The 24,430-nt window shown below is 41.5% G+C and overlaps 2 protein-coding genes across 4 annotated transcripts in view; one reads left to right on the top strand and one right to left on the bottom strand.

Moving 5' to 3' along the window:
- Positions 1-1,421: 1,421 nt before the first annotated feature.
- Positions 1,422-12,218, bottom strand: GID8 (GID complex subunit 8 homolog). Its single transcript, XM_054845832.1, has 5 exons — positions 8,970-12,218; positions 7,600-7,729; positions 6,245-6,441; positions 5,556-5,753; positions 1,422-5,252 (listed from the first exon to the last, which is right to left on the bottom strand). The coding sequence occupies exons 2-5, from the start codon at positions 7,715-7,717 to the stop codon at positions 5,079-5,081; spliced, it is 687 nt and encodes a 228-aa protein (XP_054701807.1). The 5' UTR covers positions 7,718-7,729; positions 8,970-12,218; the 3' UTR covers positions 1,422-5,078.
- Positions 12,219-15,115: 2,897 nt separating this feature from the next.
- Positions 15,116-24,430, top strand: part of DIDO1 (death inducer-obliterator 1) — a 55,585-nt gene continuing 46,270 nt past the window's right edge. For 2 of the 3 annotated variants that reach the window (XM_054845833.1, XM_054845834.1), the window contains exon 1: positions 15,439-15,982. Coding sequence is in view for 1 of the 3 variants with exons in the window: in XM_054845834.1 (XP_054701809.1) it covers positions 15,965-15,982 (18 nt within the window). In the remaining 2 variants the exon portion in view is untranslated. Of the gene's footprint in view, positions 15,239-15,438; positions 15,983-24,430 lie in introns of those variants that run through there. The other variant, XM_054845835.1, reaches the window with a different exon arrangement.

The raw sequence follows: 24,430 nt of genomic DNA on the forward strand, positions 1-24,430 counted from the left end.
GGAGTGCTGATGTAACTGAAGAAGTGAAATGCATGTAATAAGCTCAGAGAAGAACTGGAGAGGTTTTAGGCGTGCTATAGTAATCACATGTATCGAATACTCGTGAACTCATACCTGTGTATGACTTAGCACTATGTTAAGTTTCACTACTGGAGAATGCAAGCACCTCACACATACACTGCAACACTGGCTACTAACTTACTAACGTTATGATTCAATTTGGAAGTTAAGCATGTTGCACAAAGTTTTCTTTATTTGTTGTACTCTTCAGTTCCTCTCCTTGCACTGCTCAGCATCACCTCAATGAATAGCTGCTTTGACTAATTTACTTCTCACATAAGAAGCTAGTTTCACTGTCAAAAATAGCTACGGTTAAAAAAATGCCTGAGCGTAACATCCATCACACGCACATAAATAAGTTTAAAAAGTAAAAGCACAGCCGTCTTTCCTTCTACTGCTGTACCATTTTCTAGAAGCAAACCTCCCACCAAGCTGATGAAACGGCAAATGGAATCAGTTCAGGAGACAGGTGCTGGCTAAAGAAAATAATCTCATGCAAGAACACAATCTCCTCTAGTTTTTCCTGTTCAGCTTAATCTGTCAGAAGATTAAAGCAAACCAAAGATTATTGGGTTAATATTTGAGCTGACATTTATTACCATTGAAGTCTGTCCACAGATCAAGACCAAAAGGGTGTGAAAGGAGAAATAGTTTCTAGTGCTAAATAATGCAACTTTGCACAACTGCTGCAGACAGCAGTATGCTGAAAAATAAGCAAATGATCAGAGAAGTTGACAAACCGAGACTGCTCTTCAGTGAGCAGCCACTCCCAAGCAGAATCTCATCCAGGGGTATGGGACAGCAGCATGTTGTTGGAATCCCCCTTTAACACGCAGAGGACAGAGAACACACAGGGCGCTCTGGTTCTGCAGTGACTGATCACATCAACCCGCAGTCCACTGGTACTTTGGCCCATCTTGTCTTCAACATCATGATACGAAGGCAGGAGGGGAGAGGAAAGGAATAAAAATAGTTTCTAGCACCTCGACGTGTCCACCAAGAAATACAAATGCTTTCAAGGGTGCTATCGTAAGCTTTGTGTTTTGACACGTACAGTGAACAAGGTGACGAGCAGGGCTGGGGCCGCCGCTCCTCGTGCAACAGCTGGAAAGCCTCCTTGTCCCCTTTCATGAAGAACGTTACAGCAGAAACAAATACTGACTGGTGACATTGCTTCTGGATGGGAGAGCGCTACAGCATGGGTCAGAACCCGCCTCAACTCGCTGGAGCCTAAAGGCAGATTTAGGGAAAAATATGACTCCATTTCCTTTTGCGTTCTTTGAGGTGAGCAGCTCAAGGATGCGTTCAGCTGCTGTGACAGCCGGAGGCCCCATTACCCGTGAAGATAAGACACACAGGGATCACGCTCCAACTCAATTTAATAAGCTTCGTAACAAACTTGGACAGAAAGTGGTTTGAAATAAGTTGAGCAACACTCATCTACTAGTCAAGGATATTTTTTTTTTTAAGTAATGCTTTTAAGCTTATACTCAAGCATACAAAGCATAAATTTTACAAATTAAAAACAATAAAATCATCCTAGAATAATGTAATGGCTTCCCCTATATGTACAAGGAGTGGAAAGGAGACAGAATTCTTTCCAGGTAATTTCACACACCTTCAATGCTACATAAGCATGTAGCATTCACTCCACTTTAATTTCAATTTTTCTTCTAATGCGGGTGGAAGGAGCTGAAAGCGTTTCAATGAAATCATCTTAGAGAGAGGTACTTCACCTGATTTCAAGCTGTATATATTTGCCTCTTCAAAAGTCTTGAGAGGAAATGCTTTACTTAAAATTCTGTTAGTTTCTGTGCAGTGGCCTCTCTTTTTCTAGCTATATAAAATTAAACGGGTCAGTAAGTATTTCTCAGGAAGTACCACCAGTACTTCATCTTCATGGAAACCTGCCGCCCCCCACCCTTCACAAACAACTCCATTGTACAACAGAAGCAACCACAGCTTAGCTTAGATTTGACAGGCAGAAAAGAAACATGGCAACAGCGAAGACAACAATTATTAGGGAGGTGATAGGTTTTGGAAAAAGAGAGAGGTTTGTAGCCTCATCAAAACCACACTTGATATACAGCCTTTCTGCAGAGGCAGACGAGACAGGTTATTTTACAACCCAATTTCTTCATGCCCATAGCATTCACAAAAAAAAAAAATCTTATTTGCTTTCAACAAAGGAGAGGTTGGGGGAGGAATGAGTGTAGTGTACGACGTTTAATTACCAGATTTGTTTGCCACTGTTGAGTTTGGAACAAATCTTCTTACAAAAGTTATTTTCATATTGTTCTAAATTAAGTGGAACAAAATATGTATTTTTACACTAAAGCAAACTGATCAAAGTGGCATTTAATAATATCTGTTAAAGTGGTTATCTAACAAAAATGGGTTAACAAAATCCCATTCATTAGTAGTCACCAAATAAGACATTTCTCATGCATATGACAAAAGTTCATTCGTGTACTGAGAGGTCTGTTTACTGTGTACAATATTTCCATAAATTATAATATGTTTCACAGCCCCTACCATTCAAGAATATTTCAAACAGATTATATATTATATTTGTATATGCAAACTATTTTATATACACTAATATAAAGATCCTTAGAAGTACCATTATCACTACCTTTACGCTTTCTCTAAAATGCATAGCTTTCGAATATTTTCTTGCAGTTACCAAAAACTTTACAGATTAAAGCTGCTTATCAATGTGGCATGTTCATAAAAACAAAGTGAAATAGTTCTATACTAATTTTATATTAAACCCTTTAAAAAACTTGTTTATTTTTAATGGAAAAAAAACAACAAACAAGCTAGTGAAAATTCAAGTAATCTATGCTCAATCTTTGCCCAAATACTATATGAAATTAATGTAGCATTCTAGAAGTACAGTGAACTTCTCAACCAGGACTGTAATACTGCATTTCTCATGGAGAAAAATGCTAGTCATGCCACAAAAACGCAACACTTTCCACTTCATCTGGGAGAAGCTTTAGATGAGATTTAACAACACAAGTGTCAGAACAGAGGAAAAGCTGATCAGTCATATATGAAGAAATTAGAGCTATTCCAGTTTTGTTTCTGCAGTTTGTTATTAAACCAAGTTACATTAACCATACAGTTTCTCACAAACTAAAAGTTATACATGGTTTTCAGACATCAACCGACTGGAAAAAGAAAAAAAAAATTAAAAAAACCTAACCCACAACTGTTAAAAGTTTGGTGTTAGAATAACCAGCCTGGGCGAAGGAAAGACAGAGCCCTGTTGTAGTTGGGGGGCTACTAATAGCTTGTTTGTTATGTATAAACTTTAAGACCTCCGTACCACAAATGCCTCAAAGTGGAGAACAGAACAATCAATAATAAATGGGAACAAATCATTTTGTAATATCCATCATCTAGCTTAACCTTGGCGCTCTGCATCTCTAATAGCTGCTTAACAATGGTTTCCCCCCACAAAAAATAGCTACACAAGTAAACAGTGTTCACAGTAATGCAATCAGTAACAGGTTTTGTTAGTTTCCGTAAGTCAGGTGTATCTGCAAAGCTTTATACAGTTTAATGCGTAAGTATTCCAGTAAAATTAAGTGAAAACTAAGTTTCATTCTACAGGGTAATATCTACCATACAAGACTAGATTATGTACAGTATGGGACTGGTGTGACAACTGCCAGTGTCTCATGATGTTAAGCTATTTCACCCATCAGCTCGGTCTTTGTTCAGCAAATAACTTGATATATCAGTAATAACTTGATATACGGACCTAAAAATCTAGAGATCGATTTGGCAAGATTAGTGCTTACTACCACTGGATATATACCAGTGTACAGTGCTGCAAAACTGAGTCGACCAGAACATCCCATACCCAGAAGATTACAATTTGTTGACTTGAAAGTCTGGACTTCACATGTAAAACATTAAAACTATAATCCTAACTGGAGTGAGGACAGTCAGTAAACAAATACAAGTGAAGATGAACTGCATCTCTTCAGAAAGGTATGGAAGAATTGAAAAAATGGAAATTTCTGGTTTTAGACAGCCCTGCCGTGCTCAGCTCAAGGCATTAAAACAGCCCAAGGAGCTCTAAAACTACAATTCTTATTCAGCAAGCATAAAGGCAGATCCTGCACAAGATGATGCATCAGAGGCTTCAATGAGCATTTCTCCCCCACAGTTAATTTCCCAACACAAGCATGTCTTTCAGCTTAAAAACATCCAGTGGCCTTCCAAGCTTTAGTAGAATCACTGCAGTGCTACAGCTGCAAATTTAATATAGGGGGGGAAAGGCCCCTGTTAACAAAAACCCTCAAATGCCTCTGGGGGCCATTTTGGTCATCCATGAAAATTAAGAAAAAACCCTTATTTCCAAAAATACTCCTCCTGAAAAGATGGGTCACTGATCCATTATGAACATAGCTCTCACCATATAAAGCACCAAAAAGTCAGAAACCAGGAAAAAAAAAAAAAAGTCCTTAAATTATGATTTACAAGTTTGTACACTATTTCCTAAGCAAAAGGTTGACCTTACTGTAAAGTTTATAGATGAAAACTTGACGAGTTACTTTTAAGGGGAATGTATATCTGGCTATAACTTAAAGGTAGAAAATATTCACTGTTCTATATACACATTTCAAACAGGAGACAGTTAAACTTAACTGAATAGTTGCCAATATAACTCCATATTAACTCACTGGCCACTAAACTAGGCATCAGTAGCCAATTAGAAAGCTTGAGTTCTGTACTTTTAAAAATGCTATTTTTCCTGTCCTGTTTAATTGTTTTTTAAAAATGTATTATAGTGCATAGCCTAAGTCAGACTTTCAAAGAGATACAGCGCCTTTCAATGCAGTTTTTGCAGCATTTAAGAGGGACTTTTCTCCCTTCAAATTAGATGTTCATTGAAAAATCTGAATTGAGTGCTGTACTGTAGTAAAAATATTTCAGTCACAGACTGATATAAATGTATACTGTGCAGTAGTAAGATTGTTTGATGTCCATCTGCACACATTTTACTTGGGTTCTTCAATCGTCCCCTTGCTGAGGTCTGTCATTTTGGGATATTTCACTTTCTTCTGGTCCAGCTCATTCTGAGCCCATAGTAGTAGTTTCAGTAATTTCGCCAACTTGGGTGTTGATTCACGATTTTCATAGTCTAGAACAGCTTGATTAACCTCACTCCATACCTGGAAAAGAAATACTGGAGTTCAGTAATAGTTTTCCTATGATTAACACTGCTAATGGGTGCTAATTCCTCCAAACACAGTCAGGACAAAGCTCCACAGACTATAAGCCTGGAGAAAACAAGGAAGAGAGCCAAATAGTTGAATACATTAACACCACTTTTTTCTTAAATCTTGCTTAAGAAATACTGCTGTTCTTTTGCATACCGCTATATACATTTTTTTCTAAACACTTCAGAAATATTTGGACATCATTTTCAGCACATACAAATAAAAGACATCAATTTCCTTTTGAGAAAGGACTACCTTCTGTCGCTGCATCATGTTAAGCAAGTCTCCAAATGGTGATTCTTCAGGATTATCAAAGGCAAGCAAAGCCAGCGTACGCTCCATTTCTGTCAGGCATTCCCTGCTCTCCTCGCCTTGTTCTGCTAATTGGGTCTGAGCAAATTCCAGAGCTGCTTCTGTCTCACGCTGCCGAATCAGTTCAATCAAATGCTGCTGCTACATACGAAAGACACAGCAATATTAGCGAAACAAATTAACAAATCTTCAGTGTTTCAAGACTGTAATCTTCAGACATTAGCAAGTACTTTGAGACAAACACTAATCCATAATTTGACAGTTTGAGGTCAATTCTTCTCAATGTGTGAGACATGGAGCAGTGGACTTGTCTACACAATCTACTAAAAAAGGTAACCTGACGCTTCTGAATAACAGGTTTTGAAAAGATGTGTTATTAATGGAACTACTAGAAATTCAGACTAACAGTAATTGGAAGCTGGCAAGTCACAGGGCACTGCCCCTGTTCTAAGTTTTCATGTTACTAATGGTATATGATGCTTCCCACACCATGCCACAAAGTTTCCCCTTGCTACAAAACTATGCCAAAAACAAACATCCATGTTCAGTCACAAACTCTTAAAACCTGCACTACTTTTACCAGTCTCTCAACCACCTCTAAAACAGAGATGAAGTTTGCCATCTGTCCTTACCTGCAAATGAAAGTAAAGATATCTGTTTGTATCTAACAATTCTGGATGGAGGCTGTTTATTAACGCAATGGCTTCTTGAATCTGTCCTTTCAATATCATTTCTCGAATTTTTATTCTTTCATCGAGAGTCTCTAAATCAACACTGGGTTCAATTCCAGACTCCATACGAAATTTCTCTGCTGCTTCTTTAAAGCCCTCTGAAATAGAAACATTTCACCTATAAAATACATTTTATAAAACACTTAAAAAAATCAGCTTGATTTGAGTATTGCTTGTGCATTTGGGGGTTTAAAGATTAAGTCTGAACTTCTGAAAAATTCTTATCTATTTAAACAGGCATTTCTTCAACAGGCATCTAACAGTACATGCTTAATTCATTCTTAACTCAAGTGCCCTCATTCTCTAAGGATGCGTGCAACTTGTAGTCCAATACCTCTTAACCTAAAAGCTTGTTTTATACTTAAATAGAGCAGTGCACTTATTCCAAATGGGATTTTCAAAATCACATTTTCAAAATTTGGGTGGCATTGCTTCTCCCTCCAGCCCTCAAACGTGTTTACACAGACCTAGCAGTTTTACTGAGAAGAAATTGAAAATTAATTTTGCTTTCACATACTAACACTATTTTTTTTTTAAAGTTGCAACAGCTATTTTAAATCCTAAGTCATACATTTATACACACAAAAACTATTTACACCACTAAGATGCTCTTCCTTCATCCCAGAGGCTTCCCCAACGTAAACAGGGGTGTAGATCGGATATGGATGCCTCCGCCCTAGCATAGCTTACTGTGATGGTATGCATCATAATAGCTAGGGACAATTTCTGAGGGTTTCTGATTGTTCTAAGTATAAAGTTAGGCTACATGCTGAAGGCGTTAATATTTTTGGTCTCAAACTATTTTGACAACAGTGCCCTTTCACAGTTTATCTTTCGAGACAGTTAAAACTTGTTTCTGATAGCTGTTCTGTGCAGCTTTCAGAGTGCTACTTAACAACTGTAACGTATCTTGAACTCTGTTTTAATGGCACAAAAAAGGACACCATGCAGAAGCGGATCATGTTTGTTAGCAGAATTCCAGAAAATACTTTCTTTTCTATATGTTTTAGCAAAAGAGTAAGATTAATAAATGTCACTTCTATCACATGATGACTACTCGGTCTCTGAATCTTAGTTTCCATGTAAAAGAACCCAAGAGCAGTTGTACGTTGCTAAGAGAAGCCAACAGCAATCAATAAGTAGTCAAAGCCCTTAATTTCACTCCATCTAGTAGCATGTTCTAGCCAAAACTGTCTGTCTTGATAAAATACGCAACACGCATTTAAGAGCCTCCTAGTGTTACTACTCATTTTTACCTGTAACAAGGTAGTTCATGATAAGGCGGTTCATGTCTGCTCTCTGGATATGCAAGTTATTAAGTTTTTCCATCCATTCATCTTTCGTGATTTCATCAGGTTTTTCTGCATAACTCATCCTGGACTCTTACTACAAGAAAAGCAAAGCATCTCATTTAGCATGATTCAAGAAGAAGTAAATTTAATGTGTATGAGCACTGTGTTACTACCACCTCTGTACCTTTTTTATGGGATCTTTTAAATTAATAATCCAAGAGAGACCCTTTTATCTCAAATCACAATTTTACATTTTTCTCCTCCTTGTTCCTGTACTCTTTCACATCCACTAGCCAGTCTCTAAAGCTGCTTTCATCAATCATCAGAATAAAAAAATTCAAATACCATCTTCTTGTACTTACTCTTAAAAACCACTCCAAACAAACCTTGTTTACAAGTTATACAGGACACACAGCATCACAAAGTGACACAAGTGAATCAAAGAGTTTGACAGCTAGCCAGAAAAACTGTAACAAACATTTAAAGCAAAGCCTAGATAAACAATATTTGCTTTAAAGTCTTCACCAAAACTTAGACTGGGCAGCTACGCATACAGCTACAAAACTGTACATGGCACCGTATCCAACGTACAACTCACCAACTTAGACTAGCTTAGCCCGACTGTCCCCAAAAGTGCTCCTATCAACACTGCTAAAATATTATCTCCTAGTATTTTTCTCGACAATATTTTTTTCAGATTTGTAAGCAAAGTGCTTTGCTCAAGCCGGCATTTAATGACTTCTACCTTCCAGTCACGACCACAGGGGCAGCCGAAGGGGGAGGAGAGGCGGCAACAACAACAGCAACAGGCACCGCCGCCCCTCCCGCACAAACACGAGCGGGAGTGGGCCTGCCCGTCACCGGCCCGTTTCCAACAGGTTTTTCTTCCTCTCAACTATCGCCAAAGCCGCACCGACGCCGGGAAAGTTGGGCAGCAGTAGGCAGGACCAGCCCGGGGCCGGCCGAGGGGCCGATCGGTCCCCGGCCCCGCGTTCACCCCGCTCCCATCCACGCGGCGGGGGAACAGGGCTCCCGCCGCAACGGGCTGCGCCGGCCCGAGCCCCGCGCGGCCCCCCGCCCGCCGGAACACCCCGACCTTCCCCCCCCCCGCAGTGCCGCGGCCCCCGCTCGCCACTGGCCCGCCGAGGCGCTACTCCCGACCTGGCCCTGCCCGGGGCCCGGGCCACCGAAGCGCTCGGCCCTGCTCGCAACAGGCCCAGGGCCTCTCCGCCGCCCGCAGCGGTCGACAACAGGCCGACCCGCCGGGCCAGGAGAAGGGGCCCGCCAGCCCCCGTTCCCCGAGGGAAGCTGCGGATCCGCCGGCGCCATCTTACCGAGCGCGCCGCGGTGCCGGCTCCGACGCACGAACGCGGGCCCCTCCACCGCCTCCGCCAGGCCGCTCGCGCGCGGATCTCGCGAGAACCGTCCTCTCGGCCAATCAACGCCCGGAGAGGGACGAGAAAACGTGACCATAGAGTCGGCCTTCGGGACAGAGTGTATGTCTGTCCGTGCAGGTACACCCAACAGCGGGCAGTTGGTACCATAGAGAAGGCCTGGGGTGGCGGCGCCTCAGTACCACAGAGGTTGGCCGCGATCCCGCCAGGGCCGCCGAGGCGCGGCGACGACTGAGGCGCGGGGCGAGCCGCGCTGCAAGATGGCTGCTCTGCCGCCTCAGGCCAGCCCGCGGGGATGGGGTCACCGCAGGCAGCGGGGCCGCTGCGCCGAGCAGGGTTGAGCGCCAGGTCTCGTCTCTTCCCTGTCTGCGCTCAGGGCCGCGGGGCAGGTGTCGGGGCAGAGCCTGTGCTGCTCTGCCATGCTGCCTCCCTCAGCGGTCGGGCCACCTCTGCCGGGAGCTGTCGCAGCTGCTCTGTGGCTCACATCCTTCCCTGACGTGTTATAACGTCTGGGGTGACAGCATGGACCTCCTTGGGAGAGGGACACCGGCCCTGGTGGTAACAACCAAGGCAGAAATTGGCTGATGGGCTGGTCCGGTCCCTGCTCCGGTGGGGTGTGCACAGGCACCGCCATGTGAGGGTGTAACAGTGCCTACACGGGCGTAGCGGGGTCTGCGGTCGCAGTGTTGCTGTAGAGCCTTGCTTGGCATGGGCCGGCTGTGGCAGCTTGAACTGCTACCGGCAGCGTTGGCCCTGCCAGGCTAATGGGAAGGGAGTGGGAGTAGCTGCAGGCGCCTCTGTACCGCCCTGCGCTGCCAGCTGCCCCGGCTGAGGGCTGGGCCTGGCATCTGCCAGAATCTGTACGGGCTGCTGAGGAGGGTCAGTAACTCGCTGCAGCTGGATCCAGTGGGGATGCGTACAGCACTCCATGAAAGAGCCAAGACAACACCTCGATTTGTATACTTAAATGCAGAGCAGGCTTAAGAGGCAAACTTTTGTGCGTGAATTGCTGCAAATGATACTCCTCAGAAAAATGTTTCGCTTCCACAGAGTGGGACTATGGGTGCAATTACTCATTTTCCACTCTTGGTTTCATAACTGTGTCATAAAGCACAGCCTCCAAAACTCTCATTACAATTTTCCCTACATTGGAATGGAGAAAATATATGATGTAATCAACAATTTATTATTTTAACTTATTTTCCCAAACAAACCTCCAAGTTTATAAACAATGCAGAATTTTGGACAAATACTTAGTAATATATGCCCTTAGTTGTTAGCCACATGACAAAGAAAGCTACAGTGTGACAAGTATTCCTATTGACTGGAGAGGGCTCTTCCTCAGGCTTTCATTTAAAAACTAATCCAAATCATTCTGAGTCATTGGGAAACACAAACGTTCAGACTCTGTTTTCGAAGTGGCTTGCAAACCTCTCTTTGGCTTAGCTGACCTGTCGGGTTCTTGCCAGCTCCTCCCTAAAAGGTGGAGTTTCTCAGGAGGCATTTCCATAAAGAGGGAGGGAGCAGCAAGAAGCCCCTCTCTAGGAGGGTTTCCTGACTTTTCTATAGAGGGAAACACACCCCGAGCAGAGAGGAGGCAACAGAGCGTAATTCACACCACCACCACTGCTGTTGGCAGGTAAAGGATAGGTGGTGTTGCTTTCTAATAAGTAGAATGATGTATTAAACGAGTAAGGTAAAACGTGTGTGAGGTGCTGTTTGGCACCAGCTGATTGTGTGGTGCTGACACCTGTTCTGTCACGGGTTGGGATGTTCAACCAACTGCAGCAGAAATTCCTCTTTAGCCCTTCGTTGTCCCTGAGCTAAAGGAAAGTAAAAATGAGCTAAAAGCAGCTCCTGAGTAGTGAGTTTGTGTGTCATGAAAAATGGTTGGTTTGTTGCTGTGGTTTTTAATATTTTTAGGAGCTGGTGTTTTTTCTGACTGTAATGTTAACAAAAAGAAGTTTGTAATATTTCTGTGCAGAATATCATGGCCAGCTGTGTTCTTGTCTTTTTCCCTTTCATATACTTTCCCTAGCTTTTTGATATTTCTGGGGAGGTCAAACCTTTTTTGAAACTGAGCTTTCATTGGAGAGAAGAGGCTTTATAACTGCTTTAGTTGCAACAAACACATTTTGAATGTTACTATTGAAGCATTTTCTTACCGATTCTGAAAACAAAGTAACTTTGTTTTTTTGGTTAAATAACACTAAATAGTACTACTTGTAGTGACGCTTTTTTTGATGGCAGCACTAGCCCAATGTGATAAAATCCTAAGTATATAAAAACTTATAAAGCTATTATTCCTTTATCTTGACACAGGCCTTTCCCCCCCCCCCCCCTTCTCTTTCTGGGTGCAGTGAAAGCTCTGCATGTCTGGGGGACTGAGCAGTATCTCAACTAATAAATGACACCTATTTTATACCAAGTCTTTCCTGATAGACAGCTGCCTAGTCACCATCTGTATTTCCCTCTTTTTAACTTGTATCTCACTAAATAAATGTTTTAATCATCCTATGTATAATACCTGCTGCTGTCTTTAGTGAAGAGAACGTGTATGTTCCCTGCACTTCATAGTCTGGAATACTCAAGGATTTGGAAATGGCAACCTTGCATGGCTTTTCTTTGTTAAACCTCACAAAATTCAGAAGGGAGTAGGAAGATAGAAAGCTGTGCAGCAATTCAGGGCAAAAGCTTCCTACATCATTTGTCCTCTTGCTAGCACTAAAGCCTAACTTCTGTTAAAAAAACATCACATTCTCCCCGAAGTTGGAACCAAACCTTTCTTTTATTACTCAGTGAAAACCTTGCAGGATACTTCTGTGAGTCCAAAGTTGGATGAAAAGGCATGGGAACAAACTACTTTGCCCTTGGGAAACTATCCCGTGGCTTCAGTATGCCACAGTCCTACAAGTCCTTGACAGTTGGACTTGATGATCTTAGAGGTCCTTTCCAACCTTAGTGATTCTATGAATCTTAGAGTAATGAGGGCAGTAGTGACATGGAAAGTTGGAATTTTGGGCAAGACTACAAAATTGAGATGAAAAGAAAGGGAGGCGAGTTTACATAGAATTGGAGGGGGGAAAAAAATCTGCAAGTTCCTGTCAGCTGGTAGGGAAGAGGATTGCTTTATTTCTGTGAATATGATTAACCCTCAGTAAAGCATTTCTCTGTGTTTGCCTAGTCTTTATGAAAAATGAAGTATCAGGAGCCTTGGAGAATCAAGGCCCCAGAAGATACATTGCCTTGACACCTGACTTACCTATTTTGAGTGATGTGCTGAACTGTGAGGACAGAGGCCATTTTCCACAAAAAAAGGTAAAGCTGGAGCACAGCCAACAGAAATTAGACTCCTCTGACTTAAAATGATTAATTATCTGATAAAAAAAAAACAACCCCAACAACAAAAGCCAGAGAGGGAGGAGGGAAGAGAACTTATTTGTTTCATTCCAACTCTCATGGGCTAACTATGTCTCCAGTTTTCACCTGGCTGAAATTGGCTCACCAGCACATTCAGTGGGGAGGAACTGAGGGAAGAGGTGAACGTGAAGTAAGTATTCTATTGAAGGGCTCTGCATCTTCAACCACTGGGAAAGGTTGCTGGTGTGGTGAGGGGAGAGATGAGTGAGAGAAATATCACCCCATCTCTGCACAACACGAAGGTGATGCCTTAGTGCCTGTCACAAAGAGGAGTTTTATGGGTCGCGCCTAAAGGCCCTCTGAGACACTACAAATGCAAGTAAGGCCAGTTTGTAGACACCGAAGATTAAAAAATAATAATTAGGGAAATCCAAGGGATAAACAACTAAAGATGTATCAGCTGCCGAGGAAAGTCTCAGTGTACTGACTGCCCAATAGTGGAAAAGGTTTTGGAAAGCAGTGGAAAAAAGTTTTAAGGGGAGTTAGTGCTGAGGGATTTGTAACTATCTCAGCTTAAGCTTCTCCAGTGTTTAAGGAGAGATAGATAAAGGTGCTTATTAGACTGTTTTAGAAGCTGATTGATAGTCGTTAATCTCCATTACGATTTCCCAGTAGTGTTTGCAGTTCAAACCAGTTAGAAACTATCATCATGTTATGAGAAGAGTCCTAAACTGACACAAAACTCACATTATATAGATGACAAAAAAGCTCCTTCTGTGTGCTGTCAGACTCAGACCAGTAACCCAGGTGTAAATTTCCCAAATTAAGGGAAATTGGGCTCTAAGAGGAAAATAATTAGGAAGGGAATGAGGCAGGGAAAGAACTGAGGTGCTAATGGTACCATTTAAGTGACAGTGACACAGATGTTTAGTCAGACAAGGTAGATACTCTGGCTTGGGCTTTAACACAAAGATGTAGGGTTTTGTGGGCTGAAAGTGCGCTGTGGTTTGGATGGTATTCAGTGGGTGTGTGAAGTGAATCAGTATTACATTAAGATGGTGTAAGCCTCTTAGCAAATGCATGTAAGAGGAATTTAATACCTGTTTCACTGCTGGATCCCCTGTTGCAGGCATCCCCTTTTCACTGTTGGTGTGCAATTCCTTGTTTTTGCATGTTCCCTTTCCCTTGGTGTGTAATTCTTGGGTTTGAGCACTGCCTAGATGCTAAATTTGTCCATTAACTATATGTTATTAGCTTTTCCCAGGGCATAAATCACAGTGCAGCTTCATCTACCAAATCATAAGGTATTTCCTCTCCATGTGTTTTTCATTTATTGTAGCTCTGTAGCTGCAGAACAAAAATTAAACTTCTGCTTGCCTTTAATCATGGTGTCTTGTACTTGTGCACAGGAATCTGTTGGGTTTTTTTTTTACCTCTTGGTGTTCCTGTGTGAAGTAAGTATTAATACTGCCCAGTTCTACAGGTGGAGAAAGAGGCTGACTGCTATCAGGCAAAAAGCTAATAGCTTTTCAAACATTATCCTGAGCTTTTACCACCGGAAGTCTCTATATATGAATGTAGACTTGTAAAAGGTCTAATCAAATTACTCGATAGAATACTGTAATTCTATAGAATTAATGCTAAATAAGTTTGTTACCTCATGTTTTCATTCCTTAATCCATCTCAGTAAGCACTGCACCTGTGTGGAATCGATGTTATCAGCCCATGAGGAAAAATGTGCAGGATCCGGGTGGATCAGATCCAAACCTCACACCTCCAATTGCCTATACAGCTGTTCAGCTGTGCGGGTCAGGCGTGTTTGCCTGGCCTCATGGGTTCTCCTGTCAGCCTTGGAACCCCTCAGGGATTGTGAATGTTTCTGGTTGCTGGTATCACAAATGCTGACAGTAGGAACAAAACTCTCTGTAATTATATGTAGCAGATTGGATCCCTGAGTTTTTTGAGTAGCCTGACCATTTTAAAGGTTGTTTACTGGGAAGCCTCCATGCAGTGGATGAGCTGATCCAGTGAACGTTTCCTTTCCACAGCACTCCATAACTTGGACCCAGGGGGAAAGCATTATTGCAGCAACTGCTGTTTGATTTTTCTAAAACAGAGTAGGATAGGAAAAAAAAAACAAACCTGCAATGGAATAAGCACAGGTAGGGAGCATAGCTGATGTGAGCAGTTGGCTCTGCAAGCAGCAGATGAGCTCTTCTGCCACGTTAATCCTGTGACAAAGCTGTATTTCTCCTGTGAGAGGTCACTGTAAGCAAAACAGTATTTAGCACTGCTGCAGTGCAGTTTTGCTTTGGCACTTGCAACCTCACGAATAAAACCGCAGTTCCTGTGAGGTAAGATCACCCCGTATTTTGGTAAGAAAACCGGGAACAGCGTTGTTGATCCCACAGAACTCGTCCGCAGAGGGAGCCCTGCAGTGACCGGGGCGGCCTGCCTCCTGTTTTCTCCAGTGGCCGCAGGACGGGGGGACTCCCCGGGGAAGGGCTGAGCCTCCCCTCGGGCTGGAGGCAGCCAGAGCCGAGCTGGCCGGGCTGCGGGCAGCGCTGACAGACCGGCGCCGCCGTTTTCCCGCCCAGCGCCCTGACGTGAGGGAGCGCGCACCGCCCGGCCGGGAGGCGGAGCCAACGGCAGCCGAAGTCTTCCACGGGCCGTGCGCAAAACGGAGCGCGGTGCCCGCTCTAGGCAGCCGTTGGCCGCCCTGTCGGTTTCTATGGTAGCGGGGGAGGAGCGCCCCCGCCCAGCGCTCTGGAGCGGTTGCGAGAAGGAAATGGCGGCTGGGCTCGGCTGAGACCCGCGGCGGCGGCGAGATCCCCCACCCCCTCCCCGCGGTGAGTGAGGGAGGCAGCCGGAGAAGCACCGGGACGGGAGGAGAAAGGGAGCGGGGCCGCCGCTGCGGCGGAGGGATCGCGGAAAAAGGGGCGGCCGCCTCCTCCGGCCTGGACGCCTTTGGGCTCGACTAGAAAATGGAGGCGGGCGGGTGGTGCGGGTCAGGGCGGCCGGAGGGACCCCGGGGGGGAGCGGCGGGGCCTGTTTTCAGGGCACCGTCGGTGCGGCTGCAGGGCGCGGGCACGCCGGAGGCCTGGCCCGGTTCCAGAGGAGGTCGGCGACTCGATGCGGGGGCCCCGGAGGAAGCTAAAAGCCGCCGCCTCATAAGCTCATAACGTGGTTGGGCCGGAGCGCAGAGGACGCCCTCCCCGGGCGGAGCGGGCTAGAAGGCGGGCTCCTCCATGTTGTGGGAAAGGAGAGGACGGTTATGCTCTGAGGCGATCGACGTCATATCAAGCTGACGCCGGCAAGCTTCTCCGTGACGTCACGACCGACTTTAACCGCCTTTCTCGTTCAGTTTCTCCGTTGCCCTAGTACCGGACGAGGGGTTCTCCGCCGCGGCCCCGAGGGGTGGCTGGGCGCGGGGGTAGCGCCCCGCGTCGGGCCGGTGCTCCTCGCCGCTGGGGACTCCAGAAACCCAACCGAACCCTCACTCCAGGGCTGGGGGTCGTGGGAGGGTGGGACTAAACCTTAACCTGCCGTGAGGTGACGTTTATTTGCTCTGGGCGATGGAGGTGATCTCCTTGGTGAGTTAAACAAGAAAAGTTGAACTTTATCACGTTCTGGTGGCTTTCTTGTAGAGGGAGAGAGGAGGGGTTGGATTTTTAGACAGTAGTAATTGTTGGCTGGCTTTAAACTCCCTGTCAATAACTGTTCCCCGCCCCTTGCACTACTGTACCTAAATACTGTCTCTTGGAGGTAATGGTAGTTTGGAGCTGCTTATTTGGCTTGCACAAAGATATTCTTTGGTGACTAAATTTTTTTTTCATACAGTGAAGTAGTTTTCAGTTTATACCTCCAAGTGATAGCTATATTTTAGTAGGGAGTTAAGAAAATCTTACTAGTTTAGCTTGTAATTTTTAACTGGGAAAAAACATCGCAATCTCTTTAATGTGTTACAAAATGTATGCGTGTTACACTCTCCCTGCTGTTTCTATGTTTGGTAATTCAAAACAGTGTAATGTGCTGGTTTTCTTGCATGGGCTTTCATATTTTCCTTCTAGGAACTTCAGGGAGACAAAAAATGCTGATTCCTTTTATTTAACTCAAAAGGATGTATATAGCATTCCTAATTTCCCTGGTTAATTTTATTTTTTTTCTCCTGGATAATCTATTTGAGACTTTTTTTTTTAGAAACAGCTCTTTTGAATACTTAATCATCACAGCCTTGTTTAAGTAAATTATTTGGCAGCTGATACTCAACTATATTGTGCTTTATTTTTTGAGAACTTTTTCACTGTCTGCTTTTTTTTGTCTATTTTACACAGTTTTTTTGTAAGTGGTAATTTGAATTGGTTTAGCTTCAACCGTCTTGTTGCTACTTCTACAAACAAAATTTACTAGCTGTTCAAGCAATTTAATTGCTGGTCAATGAAAAATGATAATGTGTAGTTACTGTACAAGCGTAGCATATACCATGTTAATTGTAATAGATATTTTGGGATGTGCTCCACTTTTATGTATGCCAGCTGCTTATTATCGTTCTTTGACATTTGGAACTTTCTATAGGAATAAATATAGAAGTAAGCTCAAAATAGCTGTTCAGTTAGGCCTTAAATTTTTTCCCTTGATGGTTCCAGAAACACATTGCACATAAAGGTTTTTTTAATGCACTTTGGTGGAAGAATAAAAGCTCACGTTAGCCTTCAGCCTACTTTGAGACTGCAGGACTCCAGTGATTTGCAAATTGAATAATTGTTGATTTCAAGACTAGCATTTAAATATTTTTTTACAAACTTTCCATGTTTGGTTTTTTTAAGGGATATTTTAGTTGAGTTCTCCTGGTATGCAAATGAAGTTTTTGCTCTGCTGCAAATGTATGTGCACTACAAAATATTTATAGATTTTAAAATTGTTAAAATATAAAATACGTATAATTCACCACAGTGCTTCAGAGGGTGCTTTACATATAATTAAGAGATGTCTTTTGAGTTTAAAAAAAAAAAAAAAACCAAACAAAAAACAACAAACCACCCTGAATGTCCCAAACCCAATGTTAATAGAATTGTGTGAGTCCAGAATAGTAAATAAAATTGAATAAATATTTTTCATTGTCTAGTGGACTCATCAAAAGACAGTGTTTGTTCTACTTAATCCTGCTTCACTACTACTAGATTTTCTGGCAATAATGTTATTTGTTTCCAGTTTAAGATAGTAATTATCTTTACAGTTGTAACTTACAGCTGTGGGACTTTAATTCTGTACAGCCTGAAACTGAAGCTAGAAATATGAAGTGGGGAGAGGAAGGACAAGGATTATAGGGGTTAGGCTGAGACTTTATAAAATGTAACTGATAAAAATGGAAGAAGGGCCTGTACTGAGCAAGAGTAAGATTAGATGGGGTTTAGGTGACAGAAGTGGTAGTGTCTATCTGCACTAGGTTTATTCTCTGGTGCGCTTTTTCTGCCTAGTGTCTATGGTGGTAGGGGAGTGGTAGGAGACTTAAGAAGAGGATTTTAATGTAAGATTTATCTAGTTTACGCAAGAACTGGTTGCTTTTTTGTGTGCTGTCAAGCCTCTCTCCTCACTAGAAGAGTCTTCAGTTAATGCTTTGAGGGTTGTACTGCTATTAAGTTTTTATCTAATAGAGCTTCTGAAATAAGTGAGTACTTCACAGTTATGGTGGTAGTCTCAAGAGCATTGATACACTTAGAGGTTAAGAAAAGTCTTAAATTTCCAGTTACAGAGCCAAGACACAAAGATTAAATGTGCATTTTGTGTGTTCTCATGGTAAACCCTAATCAAAATTGGGAACTGTGTTTACTGCATTTTTAATAACATAATCAGTATGCTGTAATTATTGTGTTTCACTAAATTCTGAAGGAGAAATTCATGTCTGTTTTACTTCATTTAATGAAGCCTTTTTGATGGAATAAGAATGAAAATGATAGCTGGGTTCAGATGTTATGTTTTAGTTCACTTTTTACAAATGAAATAAGGGGAAAAAGTGTAAAAAAAAAAAAACCTGTGTTTTTCAACAGCTGTGCTGATAGGGTCAGAAATTATAATTCTGCAGTTGTTTTGAATCCATTTCTGTATACACAGTTGACTGACAACAGTAACTAGACATGCCAGAGGATACAGATAGTTTAATTATAAGGTAAAACTAACATTTTTTACATATAATAGTTTAGGATGTGTAACTAGTTTATGTAATGTTACAATGCCAACTTGACAAAAAGCCCCTACAGCTTTACTAGTTTGTGTAAAACTGTGTAAGAAGAGGGATTTTTAAGTACAGTGTAAGCATTCAAGCTGAAATTTGACAGTTGTAGAATTGTAATCTTGTATGTTTAAAAATAAACAAGCTGTGGGATGTTGAAGAGTTAACTGTAAGGTTCTCAGTCTTAGCCCCAGTAACTGTTGCTGTTCAGTTAACAAGCTGAGTGTTCCTAACAGCCATGATAAAGAACTAATTTCTTTGGTACTTCAGCAGAGGAATGCCAGATTGTGTGAATCACCTTTCCAAAGCCATTGTTTCCTATACAGTTGCTGAAAACTTATTTTCAGTGCTGCTGAAGAAGTCAAGTTCAGTAGCAGAAATTTAACATTAGGCAAATGAGTAGTATGTTTTAGTAAAATATTTTCATTCAATGTGATGGAAAAAGAATGATAAAGATATTGTATATTGAGTAATACCCAATAACAGGTCAAAGTTTGTAACTGAAATTTCTGTTGCCTAAGCTTAGGACCTTGGCTTGTAAAATTGGCTTGTACTGGGGTCTTTAGAAGGTTTCTTGTACAAAGAGGGTTATGTTTGTTTTTTTAAATTAAGCTTTTGACCACAGAAATCAGCTTTTTTTTTTTTCCTTAATTTGTATAAAAGGGAAAAAGAAAAAAGCAGAGCCATCTACGCTGCTTGTGATTCTTCTCACAACTTTTCTTAATGAGAAGAATCTACGTGCTATCTCATTTTTGCTGATACTGTTCAGACCCTGACAGCAGAAGTAAACCTGACCCAAAAATTCCATTTTATTTTCTTATCTTTGGGTAAATTTTCATTGTTAGGGCAGATATGGGATTAGCTTACTCAGAAGAATGTGAATAAAGGCTTCAGAAGGTATTATAGGAGTAGTAAAAAAGCCAAATGTCAGTCCATTAGTAAGCCAGTGGAGTGTATCTGCCTAGTCTTTTAGCTTCCCATGAAGCTCTGGACTAGAAAATACCAATGGCATGTATATAATACTTTCCTTCCTTCTTAAAATTACTTTGTTTCCTCAAATGCAGAAAACACTAAACTGAATATGAATTTTTTGTTTATCAAACACAATTATGGGCCTACAGGTTGGAGGATGTGCACAGTCTAAGTGCCTTATGTTAAAGTTTGACCTTTACTAAGTTCCATCAGTACTGTTGTCAGTTACAGTTCTTTCCCCAGCTACCAACAAACAGAGCTGTGCTGGCAAAAACTCTAATGTGTACACAAATATCTTAGAATCTGTTTGCTAATGTAGCTTTTTACATTCAAGGAATTTGAGTGAACTTCCAAAGTCTTGCTTCCTCCTGAGATAAACTGCTTCCCTACTTGGAAGGGCCTGTACTAGTGTGTTGATAGAGCTTTCTTAGTATGTGTGCAGCCACACTAATAAAACTCCACCACACCAGGATGGTGCATACCTGCTACTCCACCCTGCAAACAGAACAACTCATACAGGTAAAAGTACAGTTTTGCAGTGTAATTACACCAATATGAGGCACTTATGCCAGCACGGCTCTGTTGATGAGGGATTGTACCCCTTAACATTCCTGACTTGTGCAGTTGTGACAGTGAACATCCGTAGTGCAGATAATGATCACAATCTTGTCTGTTATTAAGTAAAATTTTCATGTTTGCCAGATTTCTGGTGGGTCTGCTGCTGAAGTGCCTTCAGTGTTTCTGTGGGAAATTGCTATTTAGCTGTGGGAACTTCACTCTGGTTCAAAGCAGCACTTTGCTACTTATCCAGAATAAAATACACTTGTAATACCTGGTGCTGTTCTCGTTGTGCTGCGCTACTTACTGAGTGGTCCATCCCTTCTTTATTTTTTTTTCCTGACTGTTCTGATCCTCTATGATGCAGGCTGAAATAAGAACATTTATAAAATGTTTTACCTGGGAAGATGATTTTCTAGTCTGAAAGATACTAAAATAAACTTCAGTGTGTGTGTGTATTTTGTGTTGCATAAACCAGGGAGCTACTTGATATGTTTTTGCTTGGAGTAGTTATGTCATACTGTGGAGTCGCTCATTGTCTTTTCTAACTGCTCCTGTGCACTAGAGCCTGCTGTGTGTGTATGGTAAGGTGATTCTGTGCATACACGTTAAATTGAACACTTCCAGGAGGTCCCACGTTCACTGCAAACGTGCAGGATTGCTGCCCTGTGTGTGCGCAGTTATCCGTCGTGTGAGGCAGTGGCCTTATGAGGCTTATGTAAGGTAAGTGAGTAGCCTGACAGAAATCAAGGAAGGGATGACGGTGTACATATTCGGTTCAGACATACAGTAGAGAAGCTTTTATAATAATGGATGACTAAAAACAATTTGGAAAGGTTAATTTATTACTACAAGCACAGAGACCAAGTGAATGTATTTATTGTTTTTAAGGGAAGCTATTTCTTCTTGGAATGAATACATTTGCTTAATTATTTTAAAAAGTAAGCAGTCAAGTTGGTTTGCTATAAAGTTTACTGTCAATTTAGAATATTTATTCAATACCTTTCTCAAGTGGAAAAAAGTGATCTTGTGAAATATATAAATGTATTGAGTCTCATTTTTCATGAGAGAAAAATATAAGAAAATGGAATGCATCTTTGGAAATTAAAAAAAAGTAGTTAATGTTTACATTTTAGATCTCATTAGGTGATTGGCATCAGCACTGCATATTGTAGTACTTGGTACCATGTAAATGTGCACTTAATGGGCTCTGCTGTACCAAGACGGGACAAGGGGTTTGCACCATACCCTGCACACTTGAAATAATTTTTCAACACAGAGATGAGGAGAGATGCAGAAGCCTCTGAATTAATTCTCCCCCCAGGAGATTTAATCCCATTGGTGTGCTAAGGTGTCCCTGAGGAGCTTTCACCTCATGGCGCAGACTACTGCAGTATGGGTACCATCACACACTTTCTTTGCACCATCTTCAAAGGGTGTAGAGTCTCTATCCTCTGGTGCAACTGTTTCTATCCTGGGGCAGCCTGATCTTCCATGCTAGTCAAGTCAGTTCTCTTCCATTACTTTTGGTAGGAACTTAGATGGGGTACTATCCAACACTTCCCAGTTACTGAAAAAAATGAGACTTTACAAGTACTGGAACTTGCCTTTGTGAAGGGAGATGGGGAGGTGAGGAAAGAAACAGGGCTCAGTGGAAGGGTGTGATGTGAGACTGTCTTGTGGATGTCAGTATCGGGTTCTCTGCATCTGGGGTTGAAATACTGTTGTGATACTAAAATCTACCTTAAAAATAGATCATGGTGATACTTCATCCTAATTTGGCTATATAGCACTGTTCATATTTGCCTAGAATTATTGCTGCTTCATGCAGTATTTAAGAAGAATACACATTTCTTAAATTTGAGTGGGATGTTTCTGAGCAATGTAGCTGTATTAATGAATTAACGTATTACTGAATCTACACTGTGCACATTTCAAAGCTTGTTAATGTGTTAACTTTTTAAATGGGAATAATGTATTGAATCTAGAATAGGAAGGAATTAACTGCTACTTTCAAGTTGTTAGTATTGTGGGTAAATGAGGTGGTAGGTTTGGTTTTAATCTTGGAATTAATTTAGTGTGTTTATAGCCAGCAAAGCATTTACAGATAAGTGTTAAAGTTTTTGTAGCATTATTTCTTTTTATTCTTCTAGGTCTAATTATGAGCAGTGAAATGCTTCAATTTTATGCAAAATTTTTTTTTTAAAACGTGATCTTTCAAATGTAATCTTCCTGGCATAAAATCTTTGTATTTACCAGGGATGTTTGGACTTTCAACCTTGAACTGCAGCTTGTATATGGCAGTCAAGTAGCAAGATAGTAAATTATTTGGGAGACAGGGGGAGAGATCAGAATCACATCAGTTTTCTTATGTCTCCCCATATCCAGACTTGAGCCTTACAACTGCTGCCTCTCTCTTCAATTTACTCTCTCTTTTGTCACAACATTCCCATTTCACAGCTTTTTGAAAGAGGTTTTTCTTCTTTCAGAGGGGAGATACTTAAATACATTAGCAGTGGATACATTTTATATGAAAATAAAAGCCAATCTATTAGTTGTACTTGGTCACCTGATTTTCTGTTGCTTCTCATGGAAGTAGTCTGCTCTGACATCTTCTGTGGATGAGCAGATGGAGGGAACTGCATTGCAGTTCTGTGCGTACATGGCTTTTTCCAGTGCTAGTGCAGAACCCATTTCCTGCTGTTCTTAGGGGTCAGTGGATTGTCCCTTTTGTCCGTGGTCTGAATGGAACTGCTCATTTATGTACAAAGTAGGTTTTGCCCTACTGACTTCCTTTGGCTGCTTTTGTAATGCTTGTTCATGCAAGGGATTAGTTTTGCTGCTGCTCAGTAGAAAGAGTTCAGGTTTCCCAGATGTCATTTTTGGCAGATAGGGATGCAAAGTAATTTTCAATGGGATCAGTCTTCTGAGTAGGAGTGGCATCAACTAAACCATGCCAACATTCTTCTATTTGCATCAGAAATTATGTCCTTATATGAGTTCTCAGTATTATTTCATCATGTGATAATAATATATATGCTTATTAGGAATATTTTAACACTTAAAGGAGACATAGGCCAAGCCCAGTGCCTGTTTTACAGAGAATAAAATGAGCAAATGGTGTCAATTTGATTGGAATCACTGTTAGATCATTCTGGAAAGAATGCTTTCTGTCCTGTTTGTAACATCCTGCAGTCGCTTTGATATTTAGGAAATCTATCCTGGATATTTTGGTTCTAGCCAAATACCTTGCATGTCAAGCATTCTAATTCTCAAGAAACTCAGAGAAAAATATAACTAAAGGCCAGTGACAAGTCATTCTAACTGAATCTACTATCTTAAATACTGGTATAGACTGGATTTGTGTCAGGATGTGGCAGTGAAACTGATCATTGATGAATGATACCTGCTTTTAAAAGCTAGAAGGTGTAAAACTCTTCTGCTTTGAATTTCTTTGCAAGTGCAAACAGTTTTCTGTCTTCTCTCTAATCCTAGTCTTCAGAAAGTTGCTGAACCTTGTATTGGCCATTGTGGTGGTTTGACATTTCTGTCCTGTCCTTGGGCCCTGGCCATTGAATTTCCATTATGTATCTAAAACATTAACTGGAGCTTCAGTATGAAGACTTAAAAAAACAACAAAAACCCAACCAACCAAAAAAAAAAACCCCTACAAAACCTCCTTTGTTTCTCCCTCACAGTAGAAGTAAATGTTTGTTAGATAACGGGTCACGCTGAAACAACTCCGGCAGGTACTGGGGTTCTATCCCAAGTGTCAGGTATGAGGTGAACCTTGCTTTCTTGGATGCTTGTGCAGGGGTGAGTATGTGTGAGATCTTCCAAAATCAAACATCCTTCTGTAGAGTTATTAGAGTGAGTAGGGAATAAGAGAACTAATAGGTGCCAGATATTAATCACTTGGACTAAAGTATTCATTCAAGGTGCTTGTATAACCTCCAAATAATGAGATACCAAAATTTGTGCAGATTATAGCAAACTGGCTGAGTATTGAAGAGTGCTGAACATGGAATGAGGTGCAGCATATTTTGTCATCAAGCTCTTGACAATGAGGATTAACGTTAATGAGAGGAAAAAGATCACTAGTCTCTCATATAGGTTCTTCAGAAAACTAAACGAAATAGTAAACTGAAAGTGAAGAATTTATCCTGAATTTTGATAGATTTTTTTTTTTTGTTCACAAATCCTCAGATAAAGGAGAAATTATTTCTTTTGGTGGTTTTTAGTTCATATTAAAGGTTTTATTACTGAGCTGTCTCTCAAGATC

Source organism: Grus americana, chromosome 17 (assembly GCF_028858705.1).
Source record: "Grus americana isolate bGruAme1 chromosome 17, bGruAme1.mat, whole genome shotgun sequence".
Classification (NCBI taxonomy): domain Eukaryota; kingdom Metazoa; phylum Chordata; class Aves; order Gruiformes; family Gruidae; genus Grus; species Grus americana.

Coding starts and splice junctions, on each gene's coding strand:
- GID8 (XM_054845832.1), bottom strand. CDS start 7,717: ATGAGTTATGCAGAAAAACCTGATGAAATCACGAAAGATGAATGGATG. Junction 6,442..7,599: donor CATGAACTACCTTGTTACAG/GTAAAAATGAGT, acceptor TTTCTATTTCAG/AGGGCTTTAAAGAAGCAGCA. Junction 5,754..6,244: donor ATCTTTACTTTCATTTGCAG/GTAAGGACAGAT, acceptor TTTCGTATGTAG/CAGCAGCATTTGATTGAACT.